This window comes from Arvicola amphibius, chromosome 6 (genome assembly GCF_903992535.2).
Source record: "Arvicola amphibius chromosome 6, mArvAmp1.2, whole genome shotgun sequence".
In the NCBI taxonomy this organism is placed as follows: Eukaryota; Metazoa; Chordata; class Mammalia; order Rodentia; family Cricetidae; genus Arvicola; species Arvicola amphibius.
In genome coordinates, this window is record NC_052052.2 from 95640356 (window position 1) to 95664455 (window position 24100).

Sequence of the window (24100 nt, forward strand, 5' to 3'; positions counted from 1 at the left end):
GCTCAGTTTCATACATGACAGACTAGATGGCCCACAAGTTTTCAGGAATTCTCCAGACGCTGACTTTTATTTTGTAATAGGATTGAAGATTACAGTGACTTCGTGTGGCCTTGGGGATTTGAATTCACATTCTCATGCCACTGCAGCAAGAACTACATGCACTATGCTATTTCCCCAGCCTAGACAGAATCTTTCTTTGGAGGCTGATCGTGGAAGACACATGCTAAGATATGCATAAATATTGTGGAAAAAATAGTATAAGACAGAAGGCCTGTGATGTGTCACTGGACCAAGTGCCTGCTGCAAAGGCATTAAGAACTGAGTTTGGATGATGAGTATCCCATAGCAGTCTGGGCACGGTGGACATAATGGCCACAGTCCCAGAGCTAGGGGCTGGAAGTGAATATTCTGGAAGACTTATGAGCCAGACAGTCTGCTCCCAAACAGTGAGTTCCAGGATCAGTGAGAAATCTTGTCTCAGAAGATAAAGTAGAGAAGCAATCGAGGGAAACAGACTGATGTTAGCACCTGGCATTTATACGCACCTGCACAGGTGAATACACCTATACATATACATATGCCCACGTGCATGTGCAATTATATGTAACAAACACTATATACACATACACACCGGAAAGACAAAAAAACAAGAATGAATGGGTACCACACTGAATATTCTACCACAGTCCAAAAGTACAAAGAACAGGTAACCCAATTCCTAAGGTTCAGGCTATCTGAACAGTTCCTGTCAGGAAGCTCTTTGAAACACTGGGGAAGGTGACTGATTATCATGGGAGGGCAGGAAGCGGGGCATTTGTCCAGCTAGCTACTCATTCTCTGTATTGACTCAGGTTACTCAACTGCTCAACTCTCCTCCAACTTGAGCCATGCCTCAGGCAGGAAGAAGAGATATGACTTGAGCTGGGAAGTTACTCATATGTCAGAAACACCTTCCTATCGGTGACCAGTGAAGAATCAACAGGGGCCAATAAGGGGGGGTCTTCAGAGTTCAGTCATCGCTTCTTAACTCAGGTTTGTCTTCCCAGAATGACTCACTCATCTGTCTCAATATCTACGTGTACAAACTGAATGGCTTTATAGTCTTATTTTACAATCCTTGAGTGTGAAAACTACTCAGAGTCAGAGTGTTTAGTGTGGCTCAAGGAGAAACCTAGGATTTGAACCTAGGTTTGATTACAAAGGCAGTGATCTCAAATACTGAAATAGTAAACACAAAGTACTAGACAAAATTAGGGAAATCATAAGTTTCCCACCTAAACGTGTGTTATAATAAAATATCAATATAAACAAGCTCTAGAATTTTATTAAGTGCCTTCGAGTCAAATGATTATATATTCAATGTAATGACCCATAACTAATTAGATTATTATTTTTCCCCAGATGATACATGCAAGAGAGGTGTCAGTCAAGGATAAGGGGAAGTTTTATTTTTTCACGTTTTCATTCTTCATTCATCACTGTGTGTGAAACAGAGAGGTAGACAATGAATAAGATTCACAGTCTCCTTAGTGATGGGGAGAACATGACTGAAGGATACATAATAGAGCCATGTGGAGACAGAGTAGTATGAAGAAGTGGCATTTGAGTTCAAGTTCAGGTATTCCAAATTGATTGTTTAAACAGGAAGCACTGTAAGCTCTTCACAAAGACCTTAAAGTGAGACCAACAACTTTGCAACTGCAAGAGGAAGACATGAGAAACCTTTGAAGAAAGGCAATAACTTTCTGAATAGAACTTTCACTGGCCCAAATCTAATAACAAGAACCAACTAACAGGATTGCACCATACTAAAACTCTCGGTACAGCAAAGAAACCAAAGACCACAGTGAAGAAGAGGTGGCCTACAGAGTAGACAAGAAAATCAACAATGATTCTTCCTTCAGATATTTACTATCTGGAATGTATAAAGACCTCAAAACACTAAAAATCTAAAGAACAAGTAATCCATTTAATAAATGGGAAACTGAACTGAAAAGATACTTTTCATATAAAGAATATATATGGTTAATAAATGCATAAAACACATGCAACATTTTAAATAAATGCAACTAAAACCCACTGATTTTCCATTTCACCCCAGTCAAAATGGCTCTCATTGAGAAACATAAGTAATAAAAAAAACCAAATGTTAGTGAGGATGTGATAGAAAAAGAAATATATGGTCTAGCTAAACTCCTGGGTGTACACCCAAAAGGAATCTAATATATCACAGAGTTCTTCATATTTTTCTGTTTATCACTGTATCATTCTGATAAGCCAAATTCCAGAATCAGCCTAGGTAGCTGTCAGTAAATAAATGGACAAAGAAAATGTTGCATCCATACACAACTTAGGGTTATTGATCTGTTAAAAGAATTCAATCATATTATTTTTAGGAAAATGGGTAGAACTAGAGATCATTATGAAAGTAAAAAGCTAGACTAATAAAGGCAGATACCATGTTTTCCTTCATATGTGGAATCAAAGAAAATAAGAATAAGGGAAAATAAGAGAAAACAAACAAATAAACAAAAACAGCAGGACCCAAGGGGGAGTAGTATTAATTGTTAGTAATAAGGGGAATAAATGCAGTCTGAAACACTTTAAATACATCCAGTTTTGGGAGTGTGAGAGATGGCTTAGTAGTTAAGATCACTTGTTGTCCTTCCAGAAGACTTGGGTTGATTTGCAGCACACATACGGCAACTGATAAGCACCTGTAACTCTAATCTGAGAGGCTCCAACATTTTCTGGACCAGGTGCATGACAAGCATGCAAATGGTGCACAGATATACATGCTGACAAAGCAGCCATACACAGAAAATAAATAAGAGTTTTAGTAACAGGCATTGCACAGTTAATATATTCTAACTGACAAGAGTCTCCGTGCATGGAATACAGGACACAGACTGCAGCATATGCAGTTAAACAGAAGGACTCTCACTAGGGATCATGAAAACTGGAGATACAGAATAGGTGACAGTGCAGATTTCCAGCTGGGAGAATGCTAAGCCTTGGGGACACCAACTAAGCTGATCAAAGTAGGAAGAAAGGTCACTTTTGTTAGCTGTAAGAGCATCTGCTGTCACTAATTAGTTATGCATCCTTTAACTATGCAACAGACATTAATTAAAAGTGGCCCCAAACTGTCTAGGAACTATTCTGTATCTCAAAGGTTAAGGGAACCCTGAGCCTCACTAAAAATTGTAAACCGTAGCAACAACAACTAAAAAAATATATCACACAGAAACTGGCACAGTAAATCTTACCTTAGACATCATACTTTCCCAGGAAATATTTACTGTTAAAGGGATAAAGTGATTAATGAAAATGACTATATGATATGAAGGCTCAATTAATGGATTAGTAGTCTGAGGAAAACACAAATAATCATATCAAAATATAGCATATAGTCCTCAGTTTGACCTGCAGCATTGACCAGAAACTTTAAAACTCAGAACTAAAAAAATTAAGTAACATAAAAGTAACATAAGAAAAGCAATTACATGTGGAAACTGTCTTAGTTTTGTGAAAAGGTGGGGCAGGAAGAATGTTCTAGACAAGCAAATGAATCATTGGTCTCGTGGAAGAAGACAAATCAGGAAGCATGCCCAGAAGAGCCAGTAGAACTATGAGGCCAGATAATTTGATGTGAATTGAAGGCAGCTATAGCGATCTGTGATTATGGCTTTTAAAATCACAAAGCATCTTCTCAACACATGCTCTCTCAATGTGTCCTTTTTAAACTGTTATTTTAAATGTTATCATTTTTAGTTATATGTACATGTGTGGGTCTCAGAATGGGTATATGCACATGAGTGCTACTGCCTGCCCATGACAGAGGAATATGATCTGCTGGAAATTGGAGTTACTGATATTTGTGAGCCACTTCATGGGGTTGATGGTAACAAAACTCTGTGAATGAAACACCTCTCCAACGTCATCTTTTGAAGTTCCTGGTAGCAGTTGAGTCAGACATGTTCAGAACCATGAATCCAGACTGACGCCTGACATTTCACATATAGTTTCTTGATTCTTTTGCACATTTTAGACTATTTATTATGATCTGCTGTAGTTCTTGTAGTGATGTAACATTACAACTAGTTACAAACAGTTATAACTAAAACATTTCTCCTCCTCATTTATCTTGTCTATTTCTCAGTATTATCGTGACAGAAAGTTCAGTAGTCAATGCTGTGTATGCAAAATCTTGCAGACAGAAGCCTGTGCATTAGTGTGTGGGCACATCACAGGCACAGATTTTATGACCTTTTTATGGTGAAACTTTCCTTTTAAACCTTGTATCATTCTTTTCTAACTTTTGAGCACAGTAAGTTGGGAATCTCACTGTGGGTACCATTTATCATTCCCAGAACCATGTTTTACAGAAACAGCATCAACACAAGCTACTGTTTGTTTTAGGATAGCTCCTCCTTTTGGTGATAAATCTATGCATGTCTAGTCCCCTGAGTCTTTTTATTTTCCATTTACTGGGTACAAAACTGCTGAAAGTAGCTTAAAGGAGGAAAATTAGTAATAACTAAAGTATTAATAATTGCTGATCACATAAGACCATAACAAGGTGTCTGAAAAGAATATGCTCAAGAATGAACTGAATTTTCATCAAGTTTTATATATACATTTTCAAATTCTATCTTTAATCATTCAAATAACTTTTATTTAAGGGAGACATTAATCTACTGAACATGTCAGCAGGAGGAATATCATTAATATGATTATTTGTATGGGAGAATTTATCTTAATTTCACGTTATCAAATAAAATATTGATCATACTGTTTCAGGTGAGTGGTAAATACTTAAGTGTGAACCTTGTATAATAACCAAATTTAGTACGTTGTTTTATCTACTCAGCTGTTCCTAGCAAAAGTTGCCTATTTTTAGTAAATGTTTTTCTAGTAAGTAAACATAATTTAATAAGCATTGGATAAACATGATTGATTTGATTTGGTGTGGTCTGTCGCGGCAAGATGCACTTAGCAAGGGAACAGTTTTGTTGATATTCAACAAGGGACATAAAGTGCTTTTCCTGGTAGATGACAGTAGCATTGATCCCCGACGAATCAGAAGGCATGCCTTTTACAGTCTTTATTCAGTGAGCTTCATGTTCGAACTTTGTATCATTTTTTTCTAGTTATTGAACATTCTAGCAGGATTTTGTTAAGGTTGACACCTGGAGTGACGTGCCATCTAGTTAGTGGCTGTCTTAGATAGGGTTTCTAAGGCTGTAATGAAACAACAGTACCAAGAGCAAGTTGGTGAGGAAAGGGTTTATTTGGCTTTATTTGACATGCCATCATCTTGGTTTGGTGGCTGTGTTAGGATGATTGTTGCTGCAATGAAATAACTTCACCAAGAGCAAGTTGAGAAGGAAAGGGTGTGTTTGGCTTATATTTCCACATTACATTCTACCATTAAAGGAAGTCAAGAGAGAAACTCAAACAGTGCAGGAACCTGGAGGCAGGAGCTGATGCACAGGCTATGGAGGGGTGTTATTGGCTTGTTCAGCCTGCTTCCTTATAGAACCTAGGACCTCCAGCCCAGAGATGCACTACTCACAATGGGCTGGATCTTTCCACATCAATCACTAGTAAGAAAATTCCATACAGTCAGATCCTCTGGAGAAATTTTTTTAAGTTGAAGTTCCCTCTTTTCACGTATTCCAACTTGTGTCAAATAGACATAAAACTAGCCAGCACAGTGGCTTTATGACTTCATGAACATTTAGCCGCAATGTTAAGACTATCCTGGAAAAGTTGATTTATAGGATCAAATGACTAAAGGTTGTCTAAATCTCTTTAAGTACTATGTCAATAATGGTTAACAATGAATTATGTTCATGAATGTGTCTAGCCCATCAATAGTTCCTTAAGATTAGTTTCCTAAATAAAAATTGTACTCATTTAGTTCTTGATAAACTGCAGAAAATTATTAAATTGTGTATTCCCTCAATATTTGAACATGCTATCAGGTGCTTTCATAAAAAAAGAATTAAGTGAATTAAGGGAAGTCGTTTTTTAGTAGAGTTGATATCAGAACTACAGGTAATATTTCTGAGCAATATCACAATGTTCACATTAAGATGCTTGAAATAATCATAGTACCATGTTTACAAGGGTTAGGGGAATGGAATTATCATTTAATGTGCCAGACATTGCTAAGTATTTTATCTATACTTAAAAAGGATGAATATGAAACTTCATAATTAAAAGTATGATGATCAACAAAATAATTATTACATATAAAAAGCTAATAGTAATTATTGCAATGAAGAAAGATAAATAAATTATCAGGAGCCTCCTTCAGCAGACATTGTTGTTACATCCAATGAAACACACTGTGTTCATGCATGGCATTATCTGTTTTGTTCCACAGAAACAGAATGCATGAGTCTATGTAATTACAAATAGCAGAACTTTATCTCTTATAGAACTAGAATCTGGGCAGTCTCAGGTCGAGCTTAGGTGTGGTAGGCAGCTTCTTGATGAAGCAAGTCATGGATAAGGCACATGAATGAAGGAACATATAAGAGAAGCAGCAAGGGTTGGGGCAAACTTAGTTTCAGAGCAAACTTTTTCTCACAACTAAGTGTGAGATGATAACATTGGCCAGTCCCTGAGGACCTGATTGGCTCTTGCTGGGCTCCCTCTTCAGTTTTCTTGCTTTAGGGGGTTAAGATTCGAGCCTACTAAATTGAGCCATGTCAACATCTACCAATATGATGAACACAGAAAAGCAAGGTTATAATCTTATTGTTCTAGCTAAAGGAAGGCATCTTCACCTAAACAAGAGGAAAATTCAAGCTCATAAAAGAAAAATTTAAAAAGTTACAAGAAGAAAAGATATGGGAAATAAATATAATGTAAATCCTATATGGGGCCTGTATGGGAACAAGGATAATAGCTAGATAATGATGTACAAAGAGTAAAATTAGGATAAGGCATATAAATAAACTAGGAGTATTGAACAAACACAATTAACTATCATGCTATTATTTTAAAGGCAGTTTTATAGGATGAGAAGACAGCTATGTGGAAACTCTCAGAAGTATTTGCAGGTTTTTAAAAGACTGAAATTATCTCTGCACAGAACTCCGCAAAGAAGTCCTGAGTTGAAAGCATTACACTGTAGCAGGACTCATTTCAAAGCAAAATGTTTAACTCAAAACTGTCTTGAGAATTACATTTTTATCTATATTAGTGATTGCATCCTTCAAAAACTAGTTATAATCATGAAGTCTAAACATAGTCAGACCTTCATGTCTTTTCAGGTATAAAAATTTCATTTTGTCTAATGGGACTTGCTATCTGTGGGTCTGCCAGAGACCAGGGTAGACATTTCTAGATGTTTGCTAAACAAGAGAATAGAAACTGAGTATAGAGTTCAGGATTCTCTGGGGCCAAGTGACATGTCCAAATTAATACTATCTATTTTTTCCTATTTTGTTCAAAATGTAGGAATAAATATGATTAGAGAAAATACATATTCACAACACCAAGACAAAGCAAAGCAAATTTGAAACTCTGAATGTGACAGAGACCGCTCTTCTCAGGACAAAATTATTTGCCTACTGAAGTACCATGTGCAGAAGGCAATGGCAAGATGAGTGGGAAAGCAGTGAACTTCTGTCTTCATACTAAATGTCTTTCCTGGCCTGCTTAGTTATTCCTTTCTCCCCACCCTTTACTGAGAAATACCATGCTGCTATTTCTTGTCATTCCAGATATATCCAGAGATTGTGTCTCCAAACTTTCGTTCAATTTTTATAATTTCTTTATATTATCTTCCTTTCACATGAGAAGTTACAGAAATACATTTATCTACCAAATAGACATTAAAGAAAATGAAATGTTATAGATTTAAGCATGTCCTTATGTTGTGCAAGCATGGTCCAGCCATCTACAGCCACAGACAAAACAGTGGTCCCCTACTTAACTCATCTATACACTCAATTCAACTTTCTCCACAGTCTTCACACAGTAACTGATTGACCCAAGGACACATTTCTAAGAATGTGTTCCCTTTACTCAGTGATTCATGACTGCACAGCTGCATGAGTAGGATAAGATCAAATGATGGGTTTGTACAACAGGGAAATATTAAAGAGACAATAGAATATGGAGAGGAATGTATGAATAGATACCAGCAATGCAAATGTCTTTTGATTTAATGCAGATTCTGTTTCCTGGCAACAAACGATCCTCACAAAATCCCAAATGAAATAATATAACAGGAAGAATAGTTAGTAAGACATTTCCTATGTAGGATTTGTGAAAATGGGATCTTATAACCAATTCTCACATTATGGGACAGGTCAACAGGACATGGATTGTGAATCCAGTAACCGAGATCATTAGAACGTAAAAATGTAAGGGAGCTTGTCAATATTCAGACACAGAGACCTGGGAACTGGCTAGTCTTTTGAGAAGTACACTCTATCAATCCAATTGATTTTCGGAGTTAGACATTCTAACCTCTCCAGAATTTTTGTTCATAGCAAATTAATGTTTAATTAACTCTGCATATGGAGTGACACTCATCAAGGGAGTATTCATAAACTTGAAAATGCAATGTAAACACGAGCAAATGTACTGGCTCCTCAGAATTGGAGATTAAGGAAACTATCACCACATCTTCTTCTCCCTAATTCAACAAATACTCTTTGGTTTGTCCAAAAGGCACTAAGTTGGGGAGGGGTTTTCAAGCAAGTCTCTACAAGTATTATACTTTATTTAGATGGATACATTTTGGTCTCCACAGAATATGTTCTCCGAACTTCAATTTAATACCATGTCTCCATCTCTAAACAACAACAAACATGAGAAATCCAGTTTCTCACAAGCCGTAAGAAGTTCCTGAAATCCACAAGCTACCCAGGGTTACCCAAGCATTAAACAACTGCTGGGGTGGTGTGGCCTCGGCAGAAGAAACTCATCAAATTGGACTTTCATCAAATTCTTAAAGAAACATCACATTCAAGGTCATAGTAGTTCCTGGCAGAGTGATTAGGCAGATCCTAAGTCCCTAAATCATCATTTTAACAAGCTGTTTCTTGGTTCATATGTGAAGGTTTGTAATGCTGTAGTTGAAGCTCATCAGAAGGTTTAAAGATTTCAAAACTTGATTCTGTGTTGAAGTTTAGGCTAAGTGGAAATTTAATTCGTAATGTTCTCTGCTGTAGAATAACTTTATTTCTATCTATAAACAGTGGTAAATTAAATTTACAAAATAATACAATGAAAGTCTCTCTGATTTCCTGAAGATTTTTAAATTTAAAATTTTATACTCATACTACATTTGCTAATTTATTGACTTTTCAGAAGCTAAGGTATTTGATTCCTGTCAACAGTGTAAAGAGCATCCTCAACCTGAGGCGTCAAGAAGGCTCTATGAGTAAAGGTACTTGATATCAGCCTGACGACCCGAATTAGATCTTAGGGACCAACATGATAAAAGGAAAAGATAAACTTATGCAACATATCTTCTTATCTCTGTATGCATGCCCTGGCATGTGCACGTATGCGTGCGCACTCATGCGCGCGCGCGCACACACAGACACACACACACACACACACACACACACACACACTTAAAGAGATACAATAAAAAAGAATGACCCCCCTCCTGAAAACAATACCCAACACATACCTAAAGTTCAGCCCATGATGAAGAAAAACTTATATACGTTTTTTCTGGTATTTACTCCTAATGAACATTATATTCCATTTATATTTTGCTAAACTTTTCCCTATAACATATGTTTTTTTTTCTGCATGATACATATAAAATCGTTGTCATCTAATAACCCCAGGAAGAGTAGGAAGAGTATATACTTTATACTCTACTATCTAAAATTAAACCATGAATGTCTGCAAAGGCTCATGAAAACATCTCAGAAAAGATGACCAAAAGTATGTAGAGGAAGATGATCTCTGATGAAAGATAAGAGAGGTGTGAGATGTATTGATCAAGCCTGAGACGTGATTGAGGGGTATCCCCTTTAGCAGCACTCATGAATGTGAACGATCAGTGGGACTGAATAAAAATGTAGAGTGATTATCTCATTCAGGACTTTCAAAAGGTGAATATGTTTGTATCTAGAATTAGTTACTTTATACCCAGCATAGCTACCCCAGGATATATTAGACTGTCTTCAATGATTACCTTTTGTTTTATAAATAGTGTCCCTCCCTGCTCAAAAACCTCAATGTAGAAAACTTATTTAACTGAATTGAAATGTAAACTCAAGCACTAATTTAAAAAAAAAATTTCTATGTTTATGCCTGAGCATAGATGTGTAAACCTCTTATGTGTAGATGCCCATGGAAGCCAGAAGGCCTCTGAGGCCCTGGAAACAAGAGTTATAGTTGGTTATGAGCTATGGGGTGTAGGGGCTGAGAACAGCACTTAGACTCTGTGAAAGAAAGAGCAGCAAGGGTTCGTAAGTGCTGAACTATCTCATCAGGTCACCAAGCACATTTTTAAAGACAAACTCTTACATTTTATTTTTAAATCTATAAAACTGGTCATAGTGGATTTCACTGGGATCCTATCTTACGCCTTTCTATCTATGGTTGCTTGTAGTCTAGTTTGATTCCTATAGTCAGAAAAAGCAACATGAGTAACTGAATGACTACCAATATACATTTCCTTACTTATTGCCAAAGTTTACTAACTTCAGGGACTATGGTGGGCCAGCACTACTCTAATTATATTACCTTTGTGGAAAGGAAGGATTCCAGGTCATTCTTTTCTATTAAATATCATCGAGTTGTCACAGAAATCATGGAGGAAATTTTTAAAAAAAAAAATTGAAACAATCATCAGATAAAAGCCCATCTAGATTCCTTCCAAACCTTACCACATTGAAATCGAGGGAAATGAACAAAGAACAGTGCTCCAAGCGGTTCATTCTGCTGTCTTGCTCATTCAAAGAATCAAGGCAGTGTGTGTGTTTATCTGTGACAAGCGTACATTACAATTGCCCAGTAGAAGGAAGCACAGGGAGATAATGGTGGAGATGGGAGGCAATTTCTTTAGCAAATATAGCTATCCATTTTTCGACCTGAGCTTTTTCACTCCCTCCCATCTACCCATTCATCCACTATTAAATCTGTCAGTCTGCTGACCTGTCTATCTTTGCATCTGGTCCCCTGAAAAAGGGACTTGGATACCTCTAAGCTGCCGTTTGATTTAAGTCATAACCCTGGACTTTTATGTCTTTGCACCACACAATTGTATCCAAAGACCCTGAACGATTGTAGTATAAGTTACCTCGTGGATTCTGATGTCCCCTGCTCCAATTCCTTGAACAGATCTAGCCTTTAGTTATGCTTTTGAATATTTTGCTAGACCCACTTAGGCACTTCCACAGCCACTTTAACAAAAATAAGAAAGTTTGTGGTATTAGTTCAAGCTGAACCCGTCCTCAATATCTTAGCAGGTTGCTTATCTCCTATCAGATCCCCATGTCGTCTGCTCATCCTATCCTGCATCCTGCCATATCCCTGTGAGTTCTGCTCACCCTCCTTTGCCTTCTATCATATCCCCTTGACTTCTGTTCACCCTGTCCCACCTCCTATCAGATCACTGTGTGTTGTTAGAGGAAGCTTGTTGGTTCCAGGCTGCTCGGCAGCTCAGACCCAAAATAATCACACAGAAACTATATTATTTAAATCACTGCTTGACCCATTAGCTCTGGGTTCTCATTGGCTAACTCTTACTTCTTCATTTAATCCATCTGCATTAATCTGTGCATCACCACAAGGTCGTGGCCTACCAGCAAAGTTTCAGCACATCTGTCTCCGGCGGCAGTTCCCTGGCTTCTCCCTCAACTCTGCCTCCTTTCTCCTAGCATTCAGTTTAGTTTTCTCTGCCTACCTAAGTTCTGCCCTATCAACAGGCCAAGGCAGTTTCTTTATTAACCAATGGTATTCACAGCATACAGAGGGGAATCCCACATCACCTGTGACTTCTGAGCACCCTGTCCTGACTCCTATCTTGTCCCCGTGTCTTCTGCTCAGCCTGCCCCACTGCCTATCATATCTACATGACTTCCAGTCACCCTGTTCTACCTCCTGAAAGAGTGGCATTTAGTAAATTTAACTAGAAACCCTCTCGGTCCCAAGGTATCATTTTGATAAGAAACAGGATTGAATTAAAGTCCTCAACGATGTTTTTTTCACCCCTTTGCACTCTGCATCTTGGCCATAAGCTCCTTTTTCTAACTGTACCCAGAACTGAGACCAGTCCTTTCATATACCTTCTTGCATATTCCAATAGTCAATAACTTATTTTCATGATTCAACTGTTGTGGTCCTCCTTTTTATGAAAAATATTTATTTTGCTTTCAATTATGTATGTGTGTATTCATGTATGTTGTGAATGTCTGTGTGCGAGTATGCTCATGCGTACATATAAGTGTCTGAAAAGACCAGAAGAAGGCATCAGATTTCCTGACATTGGGGTTATAAATGGTTATGAACCACCTGATGTGGGAGCTAGGAAATGAACTCAGCAAGCTCCACACATGCTCCTAATTGTGGGGTCATTTTTCCAGCCCCCTTTAGTTTAGTTTTTTATTTTAACATTTTTTTAATTTTATTTTTGACATACCATCTGGTGTGGCCCGGACTGCCCTTAGAATCATTACATCACAGGTGATGACCTTCACTTTTTGAGCCTCTTGTTTCTACCTCCCTGTTTTAGGATGCAGCCATATTCACCTTTCCAGTTGTTGCAGTGCGGGGGCACAAGTCTAGTGCTTTCTGTAAGCTAGATAAGCACACTATAATGAGCTTCATTCCCAGGCAGATTATTATTATTATTATAATAAAGAATTGAAATATTCAAAAAACAAAATTCTGCAATCCCATTAATCTTTTAAGGTCCTTAGCATCCATCACTTCGTGATGATTTCTGTTTTAATTGCACAGTAACTCTGGATAAGTAGGCGGGCATTTTTATCTCTTTCTTTCAAGTTATAAAATTGAGGTACGGAGAGGTCAGAATCCAAGAAAATGAGGAAAATGAGAGGGAAAGCCAAGGTCTCCTAATTTCCAACCCCAGGGCCTTGCATAAAGATGAGGGCAATTCTCTGAGAGTTTCGAATGAGAATGTTATTGATGGCTTCAGGATAGAAGGGTTCTGATATATTTGGCTATTGAATTGAACAGTGCATCCAGCACCATGCTAAGTAATGTGAATTCAAGAATATAGAAGAAAGCCGCAGAGTTTCGAGTATGAAACGTTAACACAGAAGAGAAGAAACAAGCTCAGGCTGGCTTCATATTTGCAATCAGAAATGGCTAGAACAGCCACCTCGTCACTGTGTGACTTTGAATAAAAGACAAAAATATCCAAATAACTGTAAGATTTTTTTTTGTGTAGAATGTTAATCTCATTGCTTGCTATGTGATATGGGTTTGTATAAAAATTTTAGCATTTAAGAAGGCAGGCTCCTTGCTTTAATCTGTCTACTGCAAAGTTAATCTTTAGCATCTGCCTTATACAGATCTTAAACGATGATTGAAGAAAATGTAGCATAAACAGATGTATAATGGAAACATTGAAGACACACAAAATTAGATTCTATCATAAATACGTGTTACATAAATGTGTAGACTATGACTTTAAAAAAAGAGCAGGAAGAAAGGAAATGGAGCATTTTTTTTTTTTCAGAGTGGAAAGGGAACTTTATTTGATGTGAATCAATTTTGACTTGTCAAATACAAACAAAATATTTCTAAGTTTTACTTTGTTCTGAAATATTGTAAGAGAACAGGAAAACATCTACTTTATGTCTCTCTTTCTTTTCTCTCTAGAACAAACACCCAAGATTCCAAACTATTATGGACATTGTAGGTAATGGTGCTAGAAGGGCAATTTTTCATTCAGTTGCATTCCCAGGTAAGACATTGCCATGTCCCTCCTTTCATTCACTCTGGGGGATCCGGAAGAGGAAGACGGTAGGCAGTGCTTCTTCAGGGGAGCTCAGGCATCTGGCTTTCTCTTTCTATCTCCTGTTTATGCAGTATTAGTTAGTTACCCCTGGGTCTTTCCCCAGCAAAATCATTCTTTGCTTTTTCTCTGGTCTAATTTGTTGACAGAATGTGAACCCATGATTGCAAATTGTATAAATTGGTGATAAGATTGGAGAAATCCGCAGGTCTCCCCTTAGGGCTTAAAATTAAATTCTGCTTCTACGCATATTACTAGAGAATTTTCCACCCAAAACTGTCCATGAGATATGGGGAAATCTTGCCTTAAGTGCAGCCCTGCTATCCATTTCCTGTTTCCTCCTGTAAGTTAGTAAAGCTTTGGGTACCACCTAAAGGAAGAGAGCAATGTGTGTGCCTACATCAGTGTCTGTATGTGCCTGTGTGTGTTCATGTGTGCTTTATGTGTACGCCTGTGGTGTATGTTCATGTATGCCTTTTGTTCCTCTTTGTGTGTGTGTGTGTGTGTGTGTGTGCCAGTAGGTGTCCATGTGGGCCTGTGTGTGCACTCCTGTGTGCGTGCCCATGCCTGTGTGTGTATATGTGTGTTCTTGTGTGTCTTTGTGTAGCTGTGTGTGTGTTCATGTATGCTTTTGTGTGTACGTTTGTGTCTATTCAGTCGTGTGTGCTCATGTGCTTGAGTTTGTGTGTCTGTATGTACATGTGTTTTTTTATGTGTTCACATGCCTGTGTGTTCATGTATACCTTTGTACGTTTGTGTGTGTATATATATAAAAGTGTGCATTATGTGTGTGTGTGTTTATGCTTAGAGGTGAAAACTGTGGGGCCTTACTGATGCACCCTGGCCAACGGAACTTTGACATTACAGTTCTTACAATGTCTGATACAATTTGTGTTTCTTTCCTTTTCCTTTTTTTTCCTTCATCCTTCTCCATCTTCTGCTTTTCTTCTTTGAGGGAAGACACCACTCCCATGCTACCTGACAGGTGCCAAAACAGTGCCTCAGAATAAATCGTTTGCTCACTGAGAGGCTACTGGTAAACAATGAGCCCAGACTTATATACACACTGGGTTCCTTCTCTATTATTTCTCTCCTTTATACGCAGTTTCTTCTCCCAAGCCTCTAACTTGGCCAGCACTATTGTCCTAGTAACAAAAGTACTTTGTTAATTTTCCTGACATGAGAAACAATAAGCGCAAGTATGAGATTTGTTTCAAGATCAAGCAAGTTTTAAAGAGCTACATAAACTGAAAATAATCCAATATGAATTATGTCTTGGAAGAAAATATGTAACCCATCAGAAACACTATGGCAAATAGATGAGTTTATCCAAACAGTTCTCTCTTTTTAAACTATGTTATATGTAGTTGTGCATGACTGTCACAGAACCGAGTTTTTGGAAAACAACCACGTATTAATTAGACACTTTTCTCACGTTGAAGAGAAGAAACATTGCATATCAAAGCACTTACCGCTGCCTGCCGATGAGTGTTGGACAGTATCCCATGAATCTTCACTTTGTCTTTCTCCATTTGGTCTATGTTCACCCACAGATCTCGGCTGGCAGAGTCTGTTGGGCCATATATCCGAGATATGTAGTAATTGTGATCTGTGTCCTCCTGCATTGGTGGAGAATGACGAACATTAAGAACTGTTTCTGTTAATTTTATTTTTAAGAGCTCTTCTGTAATTAAAGGTTTCAGTGATCCCTAATCTAACAAATGGTTTAAGTAGAGTCATAGAGAAGTGAATTGAAATGAAAATTAAATACGTAAAATAAGTTATTTTCTTTTGAAGAAACAGTTAAATACAAAAAACTTACAATCAAATTTATATTCTGTGCACTATGTAAATCTTTTTTGTGATAGTAATAGTAGACACTTAACTGCTGACAAGACAAAACCATCTGACTTAGAAATAGTGAAGATCTGAGCTATCATTACATTGAGCAACAACAAAATTAATTTATTCTTTAAAAACATTATATTTGGGGCTGAATTTAGTTAATAATACTAGTTATTCAGATAACTGCTTAATTTGCGTTATTAAAACCTACTTTTATTTGAATTCTCATTATGGGTCTCATTACAGTGCATTGTACAGGGATTTTATTTCTCATGCTTCCACCTCAGTGGGGAAAGTGAGTGTTTTAAAAGCATATGACACTTGGATAATACAAAGCATATACATGTGTTAGCCACAAAATGCAACGATGTCTATGAGGGGCTTGAGGACGGCTCCTTTATGGATAAGTAAGCATTTGCCAGGAAGCATGGCACTCTCTGCTTGGGTCTCAATTACCCAATAAAAGCCAGACATGTCACATGCATCATTTTAAGAGATATCTAATTTCATGTTTAATTATATGCTTTTATATTCATTTTTTACATGTATTTTGTCTGACATTTTGGTAACTATGTGCAAAGTGAATAGAGAAGATTTTTTTTTGATTTGGGCAATAATGTTTTGGAAGTGAATTCTGTCTATTACATTTATTATCAAAGTGTTTGTAGAATAAAACTGAGGTACCAAGCCATTCAGTCAAAACCAGAATATCAAGTATGTCTTCACAGATCACTAGGTCAATGTATACAGAAACTAATTATAGAAAGTATAAGAAGGCTCACATCTAACCAATATTCAAAGGGATTTTGCATCATTCCTAAAAGATACAATACAATTCAACACAAAAATATTGAAGGGAATGGATGTAAATCAGAAATTGAGTTTTTATTTAATAAAATTTGTAAGAAAAATTTTATTTAAGTTTTGGATGCAAGAAATCTCTGCAGAGATAGAAGAATAGAAGAGACTACATGACATGGGAATGAGATGTTCTAAAGCTGGGATGATGCGCAGCTTTGTGAATTTCCAGGTCCTTCTTTTACAGCATCATGACAAAATGTATGAGGACTAAAACATTGTGATGTGTCTCCTAGTGTCTGCTGCTCTCCAGCTGAGACCTCTTCATTAGAAGGAGAATGAGCCATGCTATTTTATCAGCCACAAAAATTAACGGACATGTGTGAGCATCAGTGAAAGATGGGCCACTGGCAAGGCGTTTAGGAGCTCAGAGTATGTAAGGTCCCTTATTCTGCTTATAGGATAGCTATATGAGATTTGATACAGTTGCCATTTTGGCATCATGGGGAGACTGCTGAAAATGAAAGTAACATCCAGATAGGCCAAAATGGTAAACACTAACAGAGAAGCTATCTCTCTGGTTATGTTTATCTGCAGGTGATTATCTGAATGCACTTGTTCAACTGCTTTTTTCGTACCTGACTTTAATAGAGGAATACTGATATAAAAAGCATGGCTCTTATTCATAATAAAACTTAAACAAGACAGAAAAAAAGATTTTAAAGACCTTTTAGGTCTTGGTAACAAACACATACTCAATTCTTGCATTCTACGGAGTCACCAAGCAAAAATGGAGCCTTACGCAACTTGTCAAAAGGCATCAGGTCTGAACAGCAAATAATGCTAACTTATTTAGTTTTAGTGAATATTAGAAAAAATGACTTTGGAGAAAATGCTCAATGAATGATAATTTGTTATGAGTTTTTTTATAAACTGTAATAAGCTGAGTAAAAGTAACGTGTACAATACAATAGGCATACTGTGTAACTGATTATATGATGTTTTAAAATTCATATGAAATTAGTAATTCATAAAGTTTCACCAATTAACAATAGAGTTCAGTATAAAGATAGAAGTCAATGTTTAAAAGAATTGGTTTTCTCCTTATATCTGTAATTATTTAAACAAATACTTTTTTGTTATCACGATTAATAACAGTGTAACAAGATAATGAATTATCTGAAAAATTATACACAACTTTGGCTGCAATATATATTGCTGATGGGGCTATGTGAGACCATTCTTTAATTTTTCAGCTAAGTTGGAATTTTTCAAAACAATATCAGGTCTTGAAAACACTGAAGTTAAGCTAAAGACTTGGTACTGACTTCTATAGCTCAATTTTGCCAAGTTGTCATGGCAACTTTTATTCAAAGATAAAAGCAATTTATTGTTTACCTAGGAAAGTAGACACACAAATTGTTAAACCCCAGAGAAGCATTTGTCTCAGGCACTCAGGAAAGCTATAAAATAGATGTCTCAAAAATGTGAGATTTTAGCATCAATAAATTATTCAAACTACTTTCTGTCATTTTTAGGCATAATGACTCTTTGAGAGTTATTGAAAGTCACTTTGGGCACAAAGATTTTTATTTTCTCCTCCAAAGCAAAACTATTTCTAATACCAGAGACAATAAAGCAAAGCACTACTGTGCTGTGACTACTTGCCAATTCATTTAGGAAACCAACTGTTACTGAAAGTAGATGGCTCAGTGGGTGACTCCAAATGCTATAAACTCAGGTTGTCAACAACTGCCTGCAAATCTGCAGCTGTAGGGCAACATAGGGCATCCTCCAAAACATGCAGAGGATGGCTCGCCATAGCAACAGGCATCCTACAAGAATCAGTCTACACCAACCAACCCCAGTGTTCTCTTCTGCCATGGCTGTTAAGCAATATCACTACACACAGTATTTATGGATTATGCATATTTCTAGATGCAGCAATGACATCTGGATACCGGGTATATTTCGTTAAGAACTGCAGGAAATTGAGAACTTATTGTATAGCCATCCATGTGCTAAGAACCTCTTCTCATCCCTCAATCTTTTCTCTTCCCCTTTCCCTCATTCTCTCTCTTTCCTTGGGAAAAGTCCTCAGAATTTGCAACAAAGCTGTATACTGTGAATTTTCCTGTGATAATTCCTCCCCTCTTCTCTTTTTTGGCACACATTTGCTGGAATCCACTAAATAGCTTAAGATAGCCTAGACCTCATGGCAATGTCCTAAGTGCTAGCTCTATCATTATAGGTGTGAATCACGGCATTTGGCTCAAAGAGCAATTGTATAGGTATTCAAAACAGACAAAGCAGATTATAAAACAGTAAGAAAACATTGGATAATCTAACACTATCATAACATTCCATGGAAACAGCATCTGTAAAAGATTGGAAAATGAACTTGTGACTCAATTTTTTTCTTCTACCAAGTTATATTTTAAATACAAGGTAGTATCTTTCTAATAGATGTAGATATAGAGAAAATATATCACCAATGTGAAATTCTGGAACATATAATACCTACTTTCATATCAAATGGGTAATTAAACTGCCCATCCCAGCGATTCCAGTGAGTAATTAGCTGTGTGTAGGCATGCAGAAGCTATGGCCAAAGGTCTGACTGACTCTGTGACAAGAAGACTTCAAAAAAAGTCACATGAGGTCACTACAATTATAAGCAGGCATATAATTTCTTTCCAACATGAATATATAATAATAATATTCAAATTGTTATGTACTGACTGTTAAATGCCCCTCACAGGCTCATGTCTAGAATGCGTGTTCTCCAGCTGATTGCACTATTTGGTAAGCTTGTGGAGCCTTTAGGAGATGAAGCTTAGATGAAGGAGGTAAGTCGCTATGAGCAGCCCTGTGTCCTGCCTTGTCTGCTGCTTCCTGAGCCACTAAGATGGAACGGTCTCTTCCACATGACCCTGCCCCATGAAGTGAGATACCCTACCATTCCTTCACTGTTAAAATGAATTCATGTCCTAAAAAACAATGACCCAAATAAGCCTTTCCATGGGTTGTTTCTGTTTCTGTTAGGTATTGTGATCAAACAATAATTAATATACTGGCATGATTAGCCTGTGATTCATAGCTGTTAATTAATAGATGAACCTGAAATCATAGAAACACTTGGAAAAAAATTTAATTTTTGTAAGGTCACCATTGGAGGCGGAAATCTGAAACTGAATATTTATTGTTGCATGCATGTCACCAAAGGCCAGTAGAAAAATATTAAACTCATTACTTTCCTCACTATAATGCTTATGGACAGCTACATTTTATAAAATAACATTTACTTAAGTGCGAATGTGTATTTTTAGTTACTTCCTTCTTGATCCTGTCTGATTATACACGTTCATTTATGTATGTATATAGATACATCTATAATTAATATATGTTATGTCTGTAGAATATATTAAACATATATTAACTGGGTTATTTTTGAGTAATGGAATCTAGAGGAAATAGCCTTTTCAAAAATTATTAGCTGAAATTTTCATCCTTAACACATTACATAAAATTGGAAATTTTTCTTTGTATTTACACAAAACACTAGAAAATTCTAGATTTCCCATAAAAAAATCTCAGTCTTTGAAAATTTACATGCATTTTGATCAATGAATGTAATTTTAAAAGTAAATTTTTGAATTAAAATGTGAACATATAAATAGTAACAAGGCTGTTTACTGTGAACAGCAACTATATCTACTGAATTTTTTTAATGTTTCCTGTTTTAAATTGATTTTTTATTGAGCTCTACATTTTTCTCTGCTTCCCTCCTTGCCTCTCCTCTCCTCTTCAACCCTCTCCCAAGTTCTCCATGCTCCCAATTTACTCAGGATATCATGCCTTTCTACTTCCCCTGTAGATTAGATCTATGTATGTTTCTCTTAGGGTTCTCATTGTTGTCTAGGTTCTCTGGGATTGTGATTTGTGGGCTGGTTTTCTTTGCTTTATGTTTAAAAACCACTTATGAGTGAGTACATGTGATAATTGTCTTTCTGGGTATGGGTTACCTCACTCAAAATGATGTTCTCTAGCTCCATTCATTTGCCTGCAAAATTCAAAATATATATATATATATATATATATATATATATATATATATATATATATTAGATGCTTTGAAAACTTCCTAAAGAAAAATTCTTAACACACTAAGGTACTCAACAACAGAATTGCAAGGTCAATAACATGAATTATTTTAGGGTAAAGTTGTTTTATAGATTTGAATTAAATATTTTCTTTAAGATATTAGCTTCTTTGATTATATAAAATTCAATATTTTGTACTATGAATAGAAAATTAAATTTAACATTAAGAGAAATGTAAGAAAATATCTATTTTATCAAATATTAAAAGGCTGCCTTTTGAACTTTCATAATCACTAATGTCACCACCATTTATATGTTTCTTGTTTTCTACTTATTTATCTAGAAATTGCTTCATGTTACTAAGGTAGGTCACACTGTTAAATGAGACATGTTGAAAGCAAGTGTGGAAGTGAATTGTTGGGAGCTGTGAACCTCCAGATCCTGAATTTCTTGTAAACAACTTGTTTTCCTCTGCTCTGAGACAGCTTGTAGCTGCTCTGCGCATGAGACCCTCGGGAGTTCCTGATGGCAGGAGAGTGATGTCTGGTGGGTTTCGCTGGGGCGTGGCTATCCCTATATAAGCTTCTCCTGGAAACAACAAAGGGGGCATTCTTGGGGCATTCTGGCATCAAGGATGACCTGTGTCTCTGTCTGTGAGTCTTTGTGTGTTTTAGTCTCCAGTCCCTTGCTCGGTTCATGAACTGTATGGTGGCGCATAGAGCGCAGATGGGCGTGGTGTTACGCAGTGAATATATAAGAATTACTAAAGGGCAGTCAGATCTTATAATTTTTGTTTTTTTACAATTTTACAATTCAACAAGTGTTATACTTTAAGAAAGTATTCATGATTCTATAAGTAATCATGTAGTATACCCTGCTTCTTTATTTCCAAGATATGTTTCAAGGTTTTCAGAGAGGGTCTGGTCTACCGGCTGAAAAATGTCAGCTACATTCTGACATCCACGGGCAGGGGTTTGGTGGGTAGCTAAAAACTTGAAGAAAACAAAGCATGAGGGGTGCCCAAAGGCATCAAACTAGCAGGCTGCCATCAAAACTCTATTTCTCCTGGGTTTAATCCTTAATGAACACCAACAGAGTACTATGGTCACTTATCCATTCCGTTCACATTAATGTTACCTTTCTTGTACACTGAGTTTACCACACAGCCACATCCTTCAGGTAGGGTCAAACATAGGATGAAAAGAGTTAGAGCCTACAGTAGCTGTCACTACATGGTATATGACAGCGTTGACCGCACAGAAAGAGATGCAGATAAAGACCACACCACACTCCTTTTCCAATCTCGTCATAAGAAAAGGATATGTAAGAACAGGTTTGAGAAGATGAATTTGTCTCTAAGTATCATTACAACTTCTAGAGTCAAATTAGAGTGCTCTTCAGCAAAGTTCCTAAAATTGTTTGGCCATGAGAAATACAGGAAGTGAGAGGTAGATGTAGGGTAGAACACTCAGTCTGATTTACGTCATTCTTTTGGAAAGAAAGGAAAGTGTGAGTTTGCATGACCAGGGAATTAGCCAGCTATAATTAGTACCACCTCCATTTCAGCAGCTGAATAATCATCCTTCTTAATAAGCTGTAATTGGCCTCAGAACTGGCACAAACTCACGGAATTCTTGTACTGAATCTTATGGTATGTTATTCATCATTTGTGAGAACTCAATACATTATGGGTCCCAACGTATGAATGCACAACCATTTTCAAATGTGCTGCGTAATTGTCATTAGTAAAATGGGTATTCATTTCAGAGTACATTGTATTTCTCTGTAATTCATGGTACAGTGTATTTTTTTCAGGAAAATTACAAATAAACAATAAGTACATAAAGGGATTCAAAATGTTACAATAAAAATATCATATTTTTTTTTTAAAAAGGATTGTGGGCTAGGTTTAGGGTTTGTACTGTCTTTATCCTGCTTTAGCTAGGGATACCATAATAAAATACCATAGAATAGAAAATTCTCAACTTAATGTGAATGTGATGTAAATACATCACCAAAGAAATAATAACACAAAGTCCATGTTTCTTCCCATGTAATATCCTCTCCCCTGCCCTGCCTACACCTTCCCTTCCCTGCCCCTGCACCCATGTAGTCTCCTTTCTCCTTCCTGTCTGCCACCCTCCTCACTCCGCTTCTTAAAACATTTTGTCCCTTCTCACAGACCCCTTTCCAGCTTCCTGGCTTCTACCCATACCTGTCCTATGTGGATAAGCATATTTAACGTTTAGAAGCCAAGATCTGCGCAGGAGAGAAAAGATGTTGTTTGTCTTTGTTAAGTTTCCTCAGTTAATATGATATTTCCTGATCCTATCCATTACCCTGTGAATTGGATTTTATTTTGTTTTGTGGCTAAAGCCTCCATGCTGATTGCCATAGCAACAACACAGTTTACACCACAAACAGGAATGAAATCTTCCTGTCACCTCATCAGCATTTGTTGCAAGATGTTCTCGAGAATAAACATTCTGAGAATCAAAGTAGTTTCTAGTTTGCATTTTTCCCCTGATATCTAAGGGTGTCGAACACCTTTGAGATTCTGTGATTTGCTCAGGACCATGGGAGGCCTGCCTCTTTGTGAAGGGAGATGGAGGAGGAGTGGATGGGGAGGGGGGTAGATGAGAGTCAGGGGCAGGGAACAGGAGGAGAGGAGGGAGGGGAAACTGTGGCTGTATGTAAAATAAATAAAACCAATGTTAATTAAATAAAATAATTTTTAAAAAAATTGTTAGCCATTTGTGCTTTTATGCGATGTGCCCATTCAATTCATTGGCCCATTAATTGATAGGCAGTGGGGTGTGTGTGTGTGTGTGTGTGTGTGTGTTTAGTTTTGCAGTTCTTTATCCTTGAAGTCTCCCATTTTGGGAACCTCTTTTTACTCTGTTGATAGTCTCTTTTGTAGAACAGAAACTTCAGAATTCCATATAGTCAAATTTGTCCATTCTTTGAACAATTCTAGTACTATTAGATTCTATTGAGATATTCCCCGCCTATCTGCGCAGCTTGAAGTATTCTACCATTGTGCTCCCTTAGCAGTTTTGGCATTTTGGGTAATAAGTTGAGGTTTTTGAAATAATTTTGATTGAGTTACTTTGTTCTGTTTTGTTTTGAATAATGAGAGACATGGAACAATTCTTATCTTTGTGCAGGCAGACACACAGTTTTGCCGCCACCACTTACTGAACAGTTGCCCTTTCCTTCTAGTATATGCTTTTTATCACCTTTGTCTACAGTTATGTGTTCATAGCTCCGGGAGGTCATCTCCTAGTGCCCTGTTATGTTTCATTTTCTACCTACGCACTTTGGGACAACTACTATTCTTTCTTGCCACTGTGGTTCGGTGCTATAATTTTAGGTG

The 24100-nt window shown here is 36.9% G+C and overlaps 1 protein-coding gene across 1 annotated transcript in view; it reads right to left on the reverse strand.

Annotated features, from left to right (window-relative positions):
- Positions 1–24100, reverse strand: part of Plxdc2 (plexin domain containing 2) — a 389349-nt gene that overhangs the window by 171761 nt on the left and 193488 nt on the right. Inside the window, exon 3 of the mRNA XM_038334190.1 lies at positions 15451–15597. Within this exon, the coding sequence (XP_038190118.1) occupies positions 15451–15597 (147 nt within the window). The remainder of the gene's footprint in view (positions 1–15450; positions 15598–24100) is intronic.